Genomic DNA, 12,321 nt, shown 5'->3' with positions numbered 1-12,321 from the left:
CCTTAGTTAAGAGAAGCAATAACAATAAATATTTTACAAAAAAAATAAAATAAAAAAATCTAAAAAATCTAAAAAATCATAAGTTGAGCAAATTAAAAGTATTAGTCTGGAAAGGCTAAAATAAGAATAAATAATAAAAATATGCATAATTGGTAATAACAAATAGCATCATTAATTCTTATCATGCATGTTAGAACACGAGACATGCCTGTTTTTTCGGTTGAAAGAACGAGTAATGCTTGGTCTTATGGTCATCCAATAATAATCGAAGATCATCATTTGGCAAATGAAGAAAAGGACAAACAATTTGAGGATATTCTTTTATTAGTTCACAGTATATAGTTGCTAACGTGGGACTCAAGTATTGTTTGTCCGTTCAATTTTTCTTCAAAAAATCACTGAGGAGTTACAAGAGAAACAGTGCCAAACATTTATACGGAAATTTCTATGCAGCATAGATTTTCCGTCTTTATTGCACTTTTGTGGGCATCACCATTATTGCTCTGAGCATGGTACAACACCAATAAAAAACCACAATTGAGCAGCATCCTATTGCAATGGGTTTAAGCAGCAAAGCAATGGTAGACTCGGCCAGATACGTGCCCCTCGTGACAAAGTTTAAATCCTTTCTACAACCTTGGTGCAGAAAATTTCCAAAGCCATTGGAAACTTGCATTTTTACTGACCAGGGGAGCCACCTCCAATTTATTAAAGCATGCATACGTGGGATTGGCGGGACCCTCAGGACAGCACTGTCCCAGAATCGGAGAAAGAAAAGGTGTCGTATTAAACGTCGAGATGAATTAAAACGTAGTACCTACGACAGGACCGACCAAAAGCAAAGTTATCCTTTCCTTCCATCTCTGGCTTTCTTGCTTAGTAGGCATAGGATCCAACATCTTATAAAAGCCCATACTATTTCCAAAACCAGCAAAAAAATATCCCAGAACTCGCCACCACACCATGCAGCGTTCATCCTCCAAGCCTGGTGGCCAACTATTGACCACGAAAGCACCGTCTGGTGGGCCGAAGGCTCTTTACGATTTTCTAGGTGGAGGAAAAGGTAATCTCTTCCTCGGTTATGGACTTCTAAAATGATTTGCTTGGAAGAATGAAATCAAGTTTTCATGGCACCCATGCCCCCTAATAAGACAACCCTTTGGAAACATCATTCACCATTATAATTAACGAAGGCAATGGACAATATATGCCAAGCGAGCCTTTGTCCCAACTCTTTTTGGAATTAAAAAAAAAAAGCCAAGAATAGTGATGACATGGCATTTTAATTGATTAGTTACTGTTTTAATATTTTAGCACAAAAAAATAACATAATTGATTAATGTTGTTATTCTGCTGTTTCTCCATAAAATGAAGTGTCCTGTGGACAAACTGGTAGGGACTCTCAAATTAAGTAATATATCAGTTTTAGCAGATAAAAAAAATGAAAAGATTAAATTATGGCTGCTATTCCTGTGATATAATTTACATCATAGTAGGATTTGTCCTGAGTAAGTACGACCAATGTGAAAGGAAAGCACTACTTCGTGGATGGAAGCGGAAGGATTCATATATAGGTGATGGCTTAGAATAACTAATTTGTGCTATAAACATTAGATATATAGATCATAATAATGGCATTATTATCTAAATACCAATCATGCATCCGTCTAACATAACGAGGTCTTGAAACCATTAACTATAATGACGGTCAGAATGTTCTCGCTGCAATTATTTTAAATCATGAAATAATAGCAATTAGCAACAACTACTCAAATTCTTCTACTGCTTGGATGGTTGCACAGTTGCTGACGTTGTTCTATGGAGAAACAAGCGATTATCGGCAGGGATACTTGCCGGGTTTACCGTGATATGGCTACTCTTCGAGGTGGTGGAATACCATTTTGTCACACTCCTTTGCCACATGGCTATCGCAGCTATTCTGGTTGCCTTCATTTGGTCAAATGTAGCCGCTCTATTTGGCCTGTAATCTTCCTGTTCCCATTCGTCTTCTTCTAATTCTTTCTCGGAAGGGGAAGTAGACATGTTATACACGTATATACCATGAGATTCTCATGATACCCTGTTGCATAAGATAATGAGCACTAACTTAGCTGCTGGTTTTCATGTGTTCCAGGTCTCCTCCCAAGATCCCTGAAGTTCGAATCTTATCACAGCAAGCCTTCAAAGAATTCGTGGAGACCCTCCACCCCAAGCTCAGTCGGTTGGTGTCCATCCTCCATCGCGTTGCATTTGGAGAAGATCTCAAGTTGCTCCTCTTTGTAAATGATTCCTTTCCTTCCTGGCTCCTCTGTAGTGTCCTTTACAAATATAAGGTAACATTTTAATCCTTTTTCCATTCTTTTTCTGCAGGCAATTCTCTATCTTTGGATTCTATCAGTGATGGGGAGCTTGTGTAGCTTCCTTAATCTCTTATACTTTGGTAGGGATTTTACGTTAACTCTATATCAAAAAGCCTTGCATGCATGCAGCAATTTCATAACGGAGACTCATGGAGCGCATTGCTTCTTTTTCGTAGTCTCTCTCTGCATTCAGACGCTGCCGGCTTTATACAAGCGATACGGGCGTGAAGTGGATGATCTAGCTGCCAAGGGAAGCCATGAACTCAATAAACTGTACGCGAAGTTGGAACAGGAAGTTCTCAAAAAAATTCCACGAGGCCCCGGGAAGGAAAAGAAGAACGGATGAACATCTCAGCTTTTCACAGGGAGAACAAGATTCGTCGACAATTGGCAAGAAATATTTATTAATTTCTTTACAGAAGATCTCAAATATGTGAATATGCCTAATTTAAATTTGTGAAGTGACTTTTACCAAATGTTATATAGTTAAGATGAAATGCATGGTAAAATTGGCTGCATTCTTCTCCTCCCCATGAACTATTTATACCCATGATCCGCACTCTGAAAAACCTTCTGGTTTGATGAACATGGAGGTGTGTATCTTTTACTTTTGACTTGGATATTGTGAAACACCTGTATGCTAACCTTCATTGACAATTGATTGGTTACCTAATAGAACTAAGGGGGAATAAAAAGCTCTTGGTAAAAGAAAGATTTGATAGGTGAAAATTGTACAAGGCCTAGTGAGACCTAAGGTTATTGGAATCAGGAAAGTCCTGCATGATTACTAGCATTCGGTGTATGTGCTGCATGTAAACAGATAACGGAGTCCAGCGACGAATTTCCTAAACATTTTTTCGGTCTTTTAAAATACTAAAGTCTCTAAAAATTATTTAAAAAAACTCAATATGAATACTTAAATATTTTAATAGCAATTTCAATACTTAATAACTTTCTAAGATTCTAAATCTTCTCCATTAAATAATATACCAACAAACCTACAATTAATCATAAAAACCTATGGTTAACAAAAAAAAAAAAAAATGCAGGGCCAAGCATGCCAAGCCCAAGCACAGCCCATCAGGCCTAAGCTCAGGCGCTATTTAGTGGGCTCGAGAGGCTGCCCGACCCATGAGTAAGCCTACTTAGGATAGGTGGTGGATCGACAAATTGTGTGCAGGGCTTGTTGTCCATGTTTCGAAGATAATATTGGTTGCCCTTCTGTAGATGCTCTTAAAAACAAAATTTAGTTTTATATACCTATGTACTATAGTTACAGAATATTTTTTTAAAATTTTTTGGGACTGAATGCACAAGATATTAAGAATTCAATTTTTTTTCCATAGAAGCAAAACAAATGATATAATTGCCCATATAAACCTTATGCACATTCAAAAGATATTCTTCCACCGATGATAGGAATTAGCTCACTTTGAGACAATCATTCTATAATTGCTATGTAAAAGAAGTGGAATATACATAAAAATTGACGGCATTATTCAAATATATTTTTGGCTCGTTTTTATCGATAAGCCATTACTTTTTGTAGATACTATAATCATTAAATACTTGAGTTATAAAAGAAAATAAGCTCACATATTTATGATCTACAAATGCCTGGGAAGCAGAAAAGGTGTATTAGGTTTTGGATTCCCAAGTTAATGTGCAAGTCTAGCACTAAGCACTCAAATCAGCTCCATGCTCAAATGTCGAAAAAAGATATAGAATTACAGGTTGCCTCTCTCTCTCTCTCTCTTGATAGGTGTAATTAATTGCAAGATAAGACATGATATAAATCCTGTTTTGCTTTTGCACATGTAATGATTCATAGTGTGACAATATAATTGAAATGTCATATTATTTTCGGTTAAAAAGATAAATTTGCCCTTGCTTTTGCAGCTACGCTTTTGCCAATGAATGGAGTTTTTGGTAATTTCAAATGCGAAAACAGGATAGAAAAGCTATGATATCATGGTTCCAGAGGACTTATGGAATCCTCAATTCCCAGTTATTTCTAACAAGTAGTTACCTCAAGAACCAATCGTAAGAGCTAGCAGTGCAATGCTATAATGACAAGGAGATCATAGCCCAAGCATCACATGGTATAATATTACTTAACGGGAGACACCAAAAAACGATTAGAGAAAAACATCTTTTAGAGATATCTCCGGTAGTCTAGCGTTTTGGACTTTTTTACGTGAGGTAAACATGCGGTTCTTTTACTATATATATCCTTGCATTTTTAAAATAATATAAAATGAAAAACTAATATTTAAAGTATATTTATTATTTCTTTAGTAGTTATGATCAATAAAATCATAGCCATTCATGAAAAATACTCCTCCCTCTTGAACCACCATGCATAATTAAAATTTTGTCCAACAAGACAGTCTTTCTAACCGGCATCTAACCAAGGTGCACTGGTTAAAAATTTTGCCTAATGTCAGCAAGGTGTGGCACAAGCAAATGCGGTTTTCCCAAGGATTCCATCAGATGTCATGTGGTCCTGTACATATCCAGCGTTCAAAATGTGGCAGAGATCATGGAATGGATGCAAAGCTAGTGAGGCAAGCCAGATTTCAATATCGTGCACCCTATTTATGGCTCTTCAATGCCAAGGCCAGAGACAGGTTGTTTTTTCTTTCTTTTTGGGTCCTTTTTTTCTTTTTCGGGGTTGCTGTGGAGGAACGTGCTGCAAGGTACCCGGGTATCTCCAGAGTACGGCCGGGATCCGGTCACCGGGAGTCCATCATAATCGACAATTGACTGGCTTGCCGTGGAACACCCCACCCAGAAGAAAATATCTAGGAAGCCCAAACCACTTACCCAGATGGTCCTCCATCAGACGTGCCGCCGGGCGTGGCTCTTGTCACTGGCCGAAATTCCTTCGCCTCACACGAATCGAATCAATCTATTTGTATCACATCGAGCTGCGTCGGCTACTGCTTTGGGCATCGTAACACTAATGAAGTTCCAGCTCCGCACGACCGCGGCAGAGTGGGGCCGGGGGGCCTGCGCTGTCTCCAAAGGGACTGTTACGGACTCGGTACGGCCAGATACCACTAGATCCGACCGGAATCATGGAAGGGACACGTAAAACAGCTGGAAACCGCGGGCCGGCCTAGGTCTCAAACCCGTTCCGGTCCACCAATAAGCCCGTTTTCATGATTGCCACTTAAACCGAAACAATAGCCATCATTTGGCGGTCCAGCCTGAACGGACGGAGGGTAATGGAGCCTGGCAAGTGAAATGATGATGCTGCTTCTATTTATCTAACATTTTTTTTTAATTATTTTTAAGAAGGAATTGGAAATAATATTTCTGCTCGATGAGTAGCGATATTATCTTTCGCGTTTATGCGGAGAGTTTATAGGAAAAAGTATGAACAAGGAGAGCAATAATTGTTGCTAGTCTTGTATATACCATCCATGACTAAATTTATAATTATGTATAATTGTATATGTATAATTTAGTAGGGGCAATCAGAACTGTTACATCAACAAAGTTATTGCATTGATGCATTATAAATGCTATCCATTTCAACCATGTTAACGCCCTGGTGTAGTTGCTCAAGCTGAAGCCGTTAATCGCTTTTGAATCTAGATTCGTGAAACTCTTAAGTCTCGAGCTGCTGCTTCTTCTGCTTCTTCTTTTTTTTTTTTTTTTTTTGATGGAAATTCATCTCTAAGGAGAAACTATACCTACATTACATGCACCATGTGTTTATATGCCATATTAATCATTTAGTCTTCTTTCTGTGTGGCTTCATTCATACTCATCTTAATGATTGATTTGTAGCTAGGAGATAATATGATTAGTATGATGCATGGTCAGATTGGTCCATGTAAGGTAAAATGTAATTTCTCCAAGCTAGTTATATTTTGTTATCATATTCAAGCTACTACGAAGATCCATTGCCTGATACAATCATAAATGATGGCCCTACTAGCCTAAACGCACTATGTCCTGCATTTTAATTATGTAACCATATCCTGATAATATTGAATCATGCTTAATTAATTAAAATCATCTACGTTGATTTTAAATAGTTATTGATGACTTGCTTAAGCCAAACTTTGAGTCCTATGTATGGATCAAAGAAATCATACTAATATGTTCTTGCTTATGAATTGAACTATGCTTAACCATCATCATTGTCACAATAAAATCCTAAGAGACCCTGGGCTATACCTCTCAAAGGAAAAAAAAAAAAGGTGCATTCATAGAGTTAGTACTCTTTTAATTCCCGGACTCGGCTGATCCGATCATAAGATTTTTTTTGACCCGCTTAATTCAAATCTCACAAACAAAGATAGAAGAAGAGAGAGTTTTCGAAAATAGAGCTCAACTCTTTTTTTTACTCTTTATTTATTAATTAAGAATAAGATACACAGCTTTTATTTATAATAGTAAAATCTAGCTTAAATAATTTAGATTTAATTCCTCTTCTTAGCTTTTAAATAAATTTCCATCCTTAAACAATCTGGATCGAGTTAAATTTTTTAATTCTATTGAGATTTTTTTTGGCTAAAATAGGTATATTCATTAGAAATAATCTAAAAAAAAATTAAAACTTTTCAGGAGATAGATCTCATCTTCTACATTAACTCTGCCTTCTATCATTCCATCAGATTTTTTTTGGATTGAAAACTACGTCCATCAAAATCTTATCTGAAAGAAAAATTTTCTATTTGACTAGTCCATTTCGGACCCAGACGAAGAAATTCGGACTTGATTGCTAGAGGTGCTACTTCTTTAATAGAATGACGTCACATCATAAATCTAGAAAAATTATCTGATTTTTGAAAAATGATCATCGAAATCAGATATCGTATAACCAAATTATATCCTTCAAAAATTTAATATGCAATACGACTTTCCGATGTGACAGATCTTATTTCTAGGCTCTGTCTAATTAGATCCATAGTGGCAAAGTAGTTTACATTAAGTTTGATGATTTTCCTACATCATTGACTCATTTGCACCAATTAAGCATTCCTTGTTAATGGGCATGCGAGGCAGCAATCCCAATCTTTGATAAAATGCAAAAAGTATCACAAACATAGTCTATAATAGATAGTATTGATGGAATAATTTGAATACCAGCTCCAAAATGGATAATGCTAGACTGCTACCATGATGTTGATATGGAATCATAATAATAATATCATACGCTAGATACACCCATCGGGCCCAAGGACCGAACGGGGCCCCCCCACACGAATACACGATGCGGCAATCCATTGAATGGCTTGCTTGGTCACGGCCGAACCCATGGTAGTCCCCATCCATTCTTTTCTGTGTTCACCATCCTATAATCCATTTTAAAGGTAGAAGCCGGAGAGCACAATTGGACAAATAAGTCACCGTAGTGACATAGGACCAATGTTTGTTTAGGTTTATCTACTACAATATTCTTCCCCTCTCTGTCTTCCAGCAATAAAGAAAAAGAAGAAGACGAGGAAGAACCAAACAAGGTCACTTTCAGAGCCCTCACAATTAAAACAACTACTTCAGGGTGGGTGTTGAAGGTGTAATGATGAGAAGCAGCTATTGGCACCGTGAGAGGAGGAGGACCCAATGGGAGTTCCTTTCTCACAAGCTCCAGAATGAGTGAACGCCAGCTTCTCCAGGAGATTGCTTGGGAGAAAGGCCAATGATATAATAATATGGATGGATACCTTCAGCTCTCCCCCTCAATCATGCCCATCTAATCAAATCTTACAAGAAAGATCTAGAAGTGGAGGGCCAAGGAGTTCCTTTTATTTTTAAATTAAGTCACAGGATGGATATAACTCCATTACCATTCGGCTTGTTTCAATTCGACAGTCCAAGATCATGTTAGTAGGATTGGAAACCATGGCCTACTCTCCCCAGATTAGTGCGATATAATGAACGACCTTGGGATTAAAAAAATGGTAAAACTAGGATTAGGTTGGCCTTCTCAGTTGTCTATTTCCACAAGGGAAAGATCGCGCCCACCATGCTCTGGAAGCTGACTACAAACCCCGTCATCTCCTTTGTACATTAAAAAAAAAAAAAAAAGAAAAAAATTTAAAAACTGGTGGCCGGTCTGAGTCCCTGGTGCTGGCTTTGTACGGTGGGTTTCCACTCCATGGAAGGCTCTGATTCAAGCTTTCCCCAAAAAAAATTAGTTACAGGACAAGTTATACGTGATGATGATGGGTGTCTTTGATTAGACCAAGAAATGGGTCACGATCATTTCAATATGTTCGACCAAGTTCCCATAGAAATCGAGGGCATTTTAGAAGCGGCTTGCGTGAACGTGAAGTCGAAAAGACTCGAGGCTTACCCTTCTTAACTAACCGGAGCTCTCTATCCCTTGGACGCCGGCTAATCATTTAACCGACAGAGTGTTGCGGTCCCTTGGTGCATTTGGATGTGAGCACGCTCAAGAAAGAAATATCCTAATCTTGGAGCTTTGTAATCCCTCAAAGACCCTCTTAACTTCATTTCCTTCATATGAAGTCAGCTGGGGATTTTGTTATTTCTTTTTTAAAAATAAAAACCTTTTTTTTTTTTTGGTGGGATACAGAGTAGGCAAAAGCAAAAAGAAAGAAAAGTAAAAATATACAAAGCAATCTATAGTCTCAAGTAACTCGCCAACAAAAGCATTCCCAGTTGAAGAGGCGCAGAGTCCCCAGGTTTCCACTGCGCATTCTTAGAAATTGCTGCTGATACTATCCAATCAACCACTATATTTCCTCCCTGAGAGTTATAAGAAACATGAACTTTAACTACTTAATAACCACAGCGGAGCCACTTTCAAGGCATACCAAATCTGTCTTAAATGTAATAGCAATCTTCAATCCCTCCCAAGCCTCTCTGACCATGATATGAAAACCTGCGGCAATCGATAACCATCTGGATAAAGAAGAGATCCATAATAATCTCCAATAAAATAGCCAGTAGCTGCAAAACAGCTAGTAACTGAACCATCAAAGTTTATCTTGAGCACACCAATGGGCGAGGGCAACTAGGTAACAAGAGAAGGTTTTTGAGAGATGGATGAATCCATAAGAAAATTATCTTAGGACCTTGTAAACGTGCCTGAACCACAGCAATAATGAACAAAACTACCAAACATTTCTGAGCACCAACCAACAGCTTGCCGAACTAAAAGAAATGGAGAGGTAACCAGCTATTGAAACAATCGATTATTCTTTGATGTCCAAAGCAGCCAAGTCATGTATGCCACAAATGCCTGCACGACGCTCTCAACTTAGCATTGCATGGAAGCTCCACCAACATTGGCAAAGAGGTTGGCACCAACACAAGCAGCACAAGAGTAGTCAAATACTTCCAAGATTAAGAAAAAAAGAAATATGAAACAAGAACATGCTCCCAATCTTCAATCACTGTAGGATGAAAGCTTTTGGTTTTTGTCCGTTACCAGAAGGGCAGGATCATATATGGACCCACTTTTAGGGTAACTCTTGCTAAACTAGGTCCCACTGAAAGGTAGGATTAATATAAATCATCCATTTACTTTAGTTAAGAACCAGATTTTAACTGCCAATTCTAACAGGTTCCACGTGTATCATCCAGTTTACTAATTTCAAACTGAATTAGCCAATTTAAGTTTTGCCAATATTCATATTCAAATTATTGGTACAACTAATTGACCTCTGATCACGTGGCAACATGAAGAAGAATCATCTGAGAATTATATTGATCAAGTCAACTTTAGATACAGATCGATGAAATGTTGATCTGATTTAACCTTCAACTTGATTGCATACTGATCTAAACAGATATGGATTGGTTCAATTGAGCATTGTGATTGGCTAAGCCAGCTATCGATCTGCCACTTGAGACATTGATCTTGAGCTGATGTGATTCAAAATTAGATATATTGTAAATCAGTTATTCTCCAATTCTGCTACGGCTATTTTCCAGCTATGTTACAACTACTCTCCACGTAGGGTGAACAATCCATCATTTTCATACAGCTGGCCATTCTATTATGATAAACTAATAGCCCAACAAACTCCTAACGGTTTAATAAACTCTCCTAACGGACAAAGCAAGCTCTCTCTATATAAAGAGGGACAAAATACTTTTGAGGGGATAAGTCATAATTCACAGAGTCCAGATCCTACTAAATTTTTTTCTACTCCTCCATTGAAGAGAATTTGAGTTCTTTCTATTCCAATTTGTATTTCTTGCTTTCTACTTCTCTATTTTTTACTATTTGTTCTCAAAGCTCCGACTGACTTAAGCATCGGAGGGACTTAAATCGAAAGGTATCTCATCGATTTTTAAATTTTTTTTTACAAATTTATTCATGATTTTTATCGACTTAACCCTTAACTACTTTCCAATTTGATTCAAGCCCGACCTTGACATCCCGTGTTCATAGCCTTACAGCAATACAAATTAATATTAATTTACAATGGTATTAATAAAACTTTGAGAAAAAGCATCTTATACAAATAGATAACAAACTTAAAAATAAACTTCATGCTACTCGATGGGAGACAAAAATTTTATAATTTCTCAAAAATAGAGTTCAAAAACCTTTATCCTGTAATTTTCTAAAATTATTTTTAGAGTATCTATATAACCACTATGTGTGTATACAATATATAGAAATAATCACTGAATAATTGAATTGGAACTTTGAACTATGCATATTATTTGAGGATGTGGATATGCTAATATGTGGTCAAATTCTATATTATTCACCTCTATTTGTCGGGCTGTACAATTTTTTTTTTTTTGTTTGAGTTTTTCATATTCCTCACCTCTCATAATTCATGAGTTCTACGGAGAAATTAGTGATTAGCTAGTGGTATTCAAGGCTGTATTGCCATATCAAACTAGCAAACTGAGCGGTGATATAACATGTTGCCAGTGGCATACTCTGCAAATTATTAACTCAAATTTTAGTTGATTCAGGATGCTATTCAAGTGAAACAATTTCTATCTTTTTTTTAAGATCCCATTTTTTTTAGAATAAAAATTTATTCAAAAATTTATATTTTATAAAATATTTTTCAAATAATATTTAGATAAAAAATAATTTATTTATATTTTTTTATATATTAAAAAATGATTCAAAAATCCATTATCATATTATTTTGTATTACTAATTTTCTAAATAAATTGCTAAAATCCACCTATTTTTTTCATAATATCTTTTATTATATAAATATTATTATATATAATAATATAATATAATATATTATATTTTATATATTATAATATATAATACTATATAAGATATATTCACGAATATAGATAATCTATGTTACATATATAATATAGTAAATTATTTATATATAACAAAATAAAATATATTATATTAAATCAATATATTATTATATTTGTTAATAATAATATAATATATTAATTTTATATTATAATAATAAAATAAGATATTATATTGTAATATTATTTTATAATAATATATTGTATAAAAAAATAAAATATTATTATCTGATAATAATATTGTATTATATTGTATATAAGATAATATTATTTATTTTTATATTATTATTATAGATTTAGAAATATATTAAAAATGAAATAAAAAGATTATTTTTTAATTGATCGAAAAATGATTTATTCATGGATAAGATTTTTTTATTTTATAAATAAATATTATTTATAAAAAAATTATTCATATAAAGAAGAATAAAAATATAAATAAATTGATTTAAAAAATTAATTAATTTTTTTATGATATTTATCTCCTGAAGAATGAATCCTATATATTTTGATAAGAAAAAAATATTTTATTTCAATTGAAAAATCAATATGCAGTAGCAGTACTACTTTGTGTTTGTTCGTTGGCTTGCGTATGTAGCTTTCCGTGGGATAAAGCACACGGCGACGGCACTAAAACTGCTTGGTTAGTGGTTTTCCTACCGATTTTTTCTCTTTTGGGTTCCGCATCCCCCTTACAGCATTCCGCATCCAAAGGGCAAGAAAAAAA

The 12,321-nt window shown here is 35.4% G+C and overlaps 1 protein-coding gene across 3 annotated transcripts; it reads left to right on the top strand.

Moving 5' to 3' along the window:
- The first annotated feature begins 949 nt into the window (after window positions 1–949).
- LOC105048761 (reticulon-like protein B2) lies at window positions 950–2,927 on the top strand. Of its 3 annotated transcripts, XM_010928204.3 has the most exons (5): window positions 950–1,063; window positions 1,803–1,983; window positions 2,135–2,279; window positions 2,371–2,440; window positions 2,537–2,923. In XM_010928204.3, exons 1-5 carry the CDS (start codon window positions 964–966, stop codon window positions 2,704–2,706), a joined length of 666 nt encoding a protein of 221 aa, XP_010926506.1. In that variant the 5' UTR covers window positions 950–963; the 3' UTR covers window positions 2,707–2,923. The 3 variants fall into 3 exon arrangements, with proteins under 3 accessions (XP_010926506.1, XP_073117011.1, XP_073117010.1); XM_073260910.1 differs by lacking the exon at window positions 2,371–2,440 and having other exon boundaries at window positions 2,135–2,333; window positions 2,537–2,927; XM_073260909.1 differs by lacking the exon at window positions 2,371–2,440 and having other exon boundaries at window positions 2,135–2,333; window positions 2,490–2,730.
- Window positions 2,928–12,321: the final 9,394 nt, after the last annotated feature.

The sequence above is a fragment of the Elaeis guineensis genome, chromosome 7 (assembly GCF_000442705.2).
Source record: "Elaeis guineensis isolate ETL-2024a chromosome 7, EG11, whole genome shotgun sequence".
In the NCBI taxonomy this organism is placed as follows: domain Eukaryota; kingdom Viridiplantae; phylum Streptophyta; class Magnoliopsida; order Arecales; family Arecaceae; genus Elaeis; species Elaeis guineensis.
This window is presented reverse-complemented; position numbering and strand designations above follow the sequence as displayed.

Bases quoted from the DNA above. Each gene is read 5' to 3' on its own strand.
- LOC105048761 (XM_010928204.3), top strand. From the start codon at position 964: ATGCAGCGTTCATCCTCCAAGCCTGGTGGCCAACTATTGACCACGAAA. The intron at 1,064-1,802 runs GTAATCTCTTCC...ATGGTTGCACAG, and splicing joins TTTTCTAGGTGGAGGAAAAG to TTGCTGACGTTGTTCTATGG. The intron at 2,280-2,370 runs GTAAATGATTCC...CTTTTTCTGCAG, and splicing joins ATCTCAAGTTGCTCCTCTTT to GCAATTCTCTATCTTTGGAT.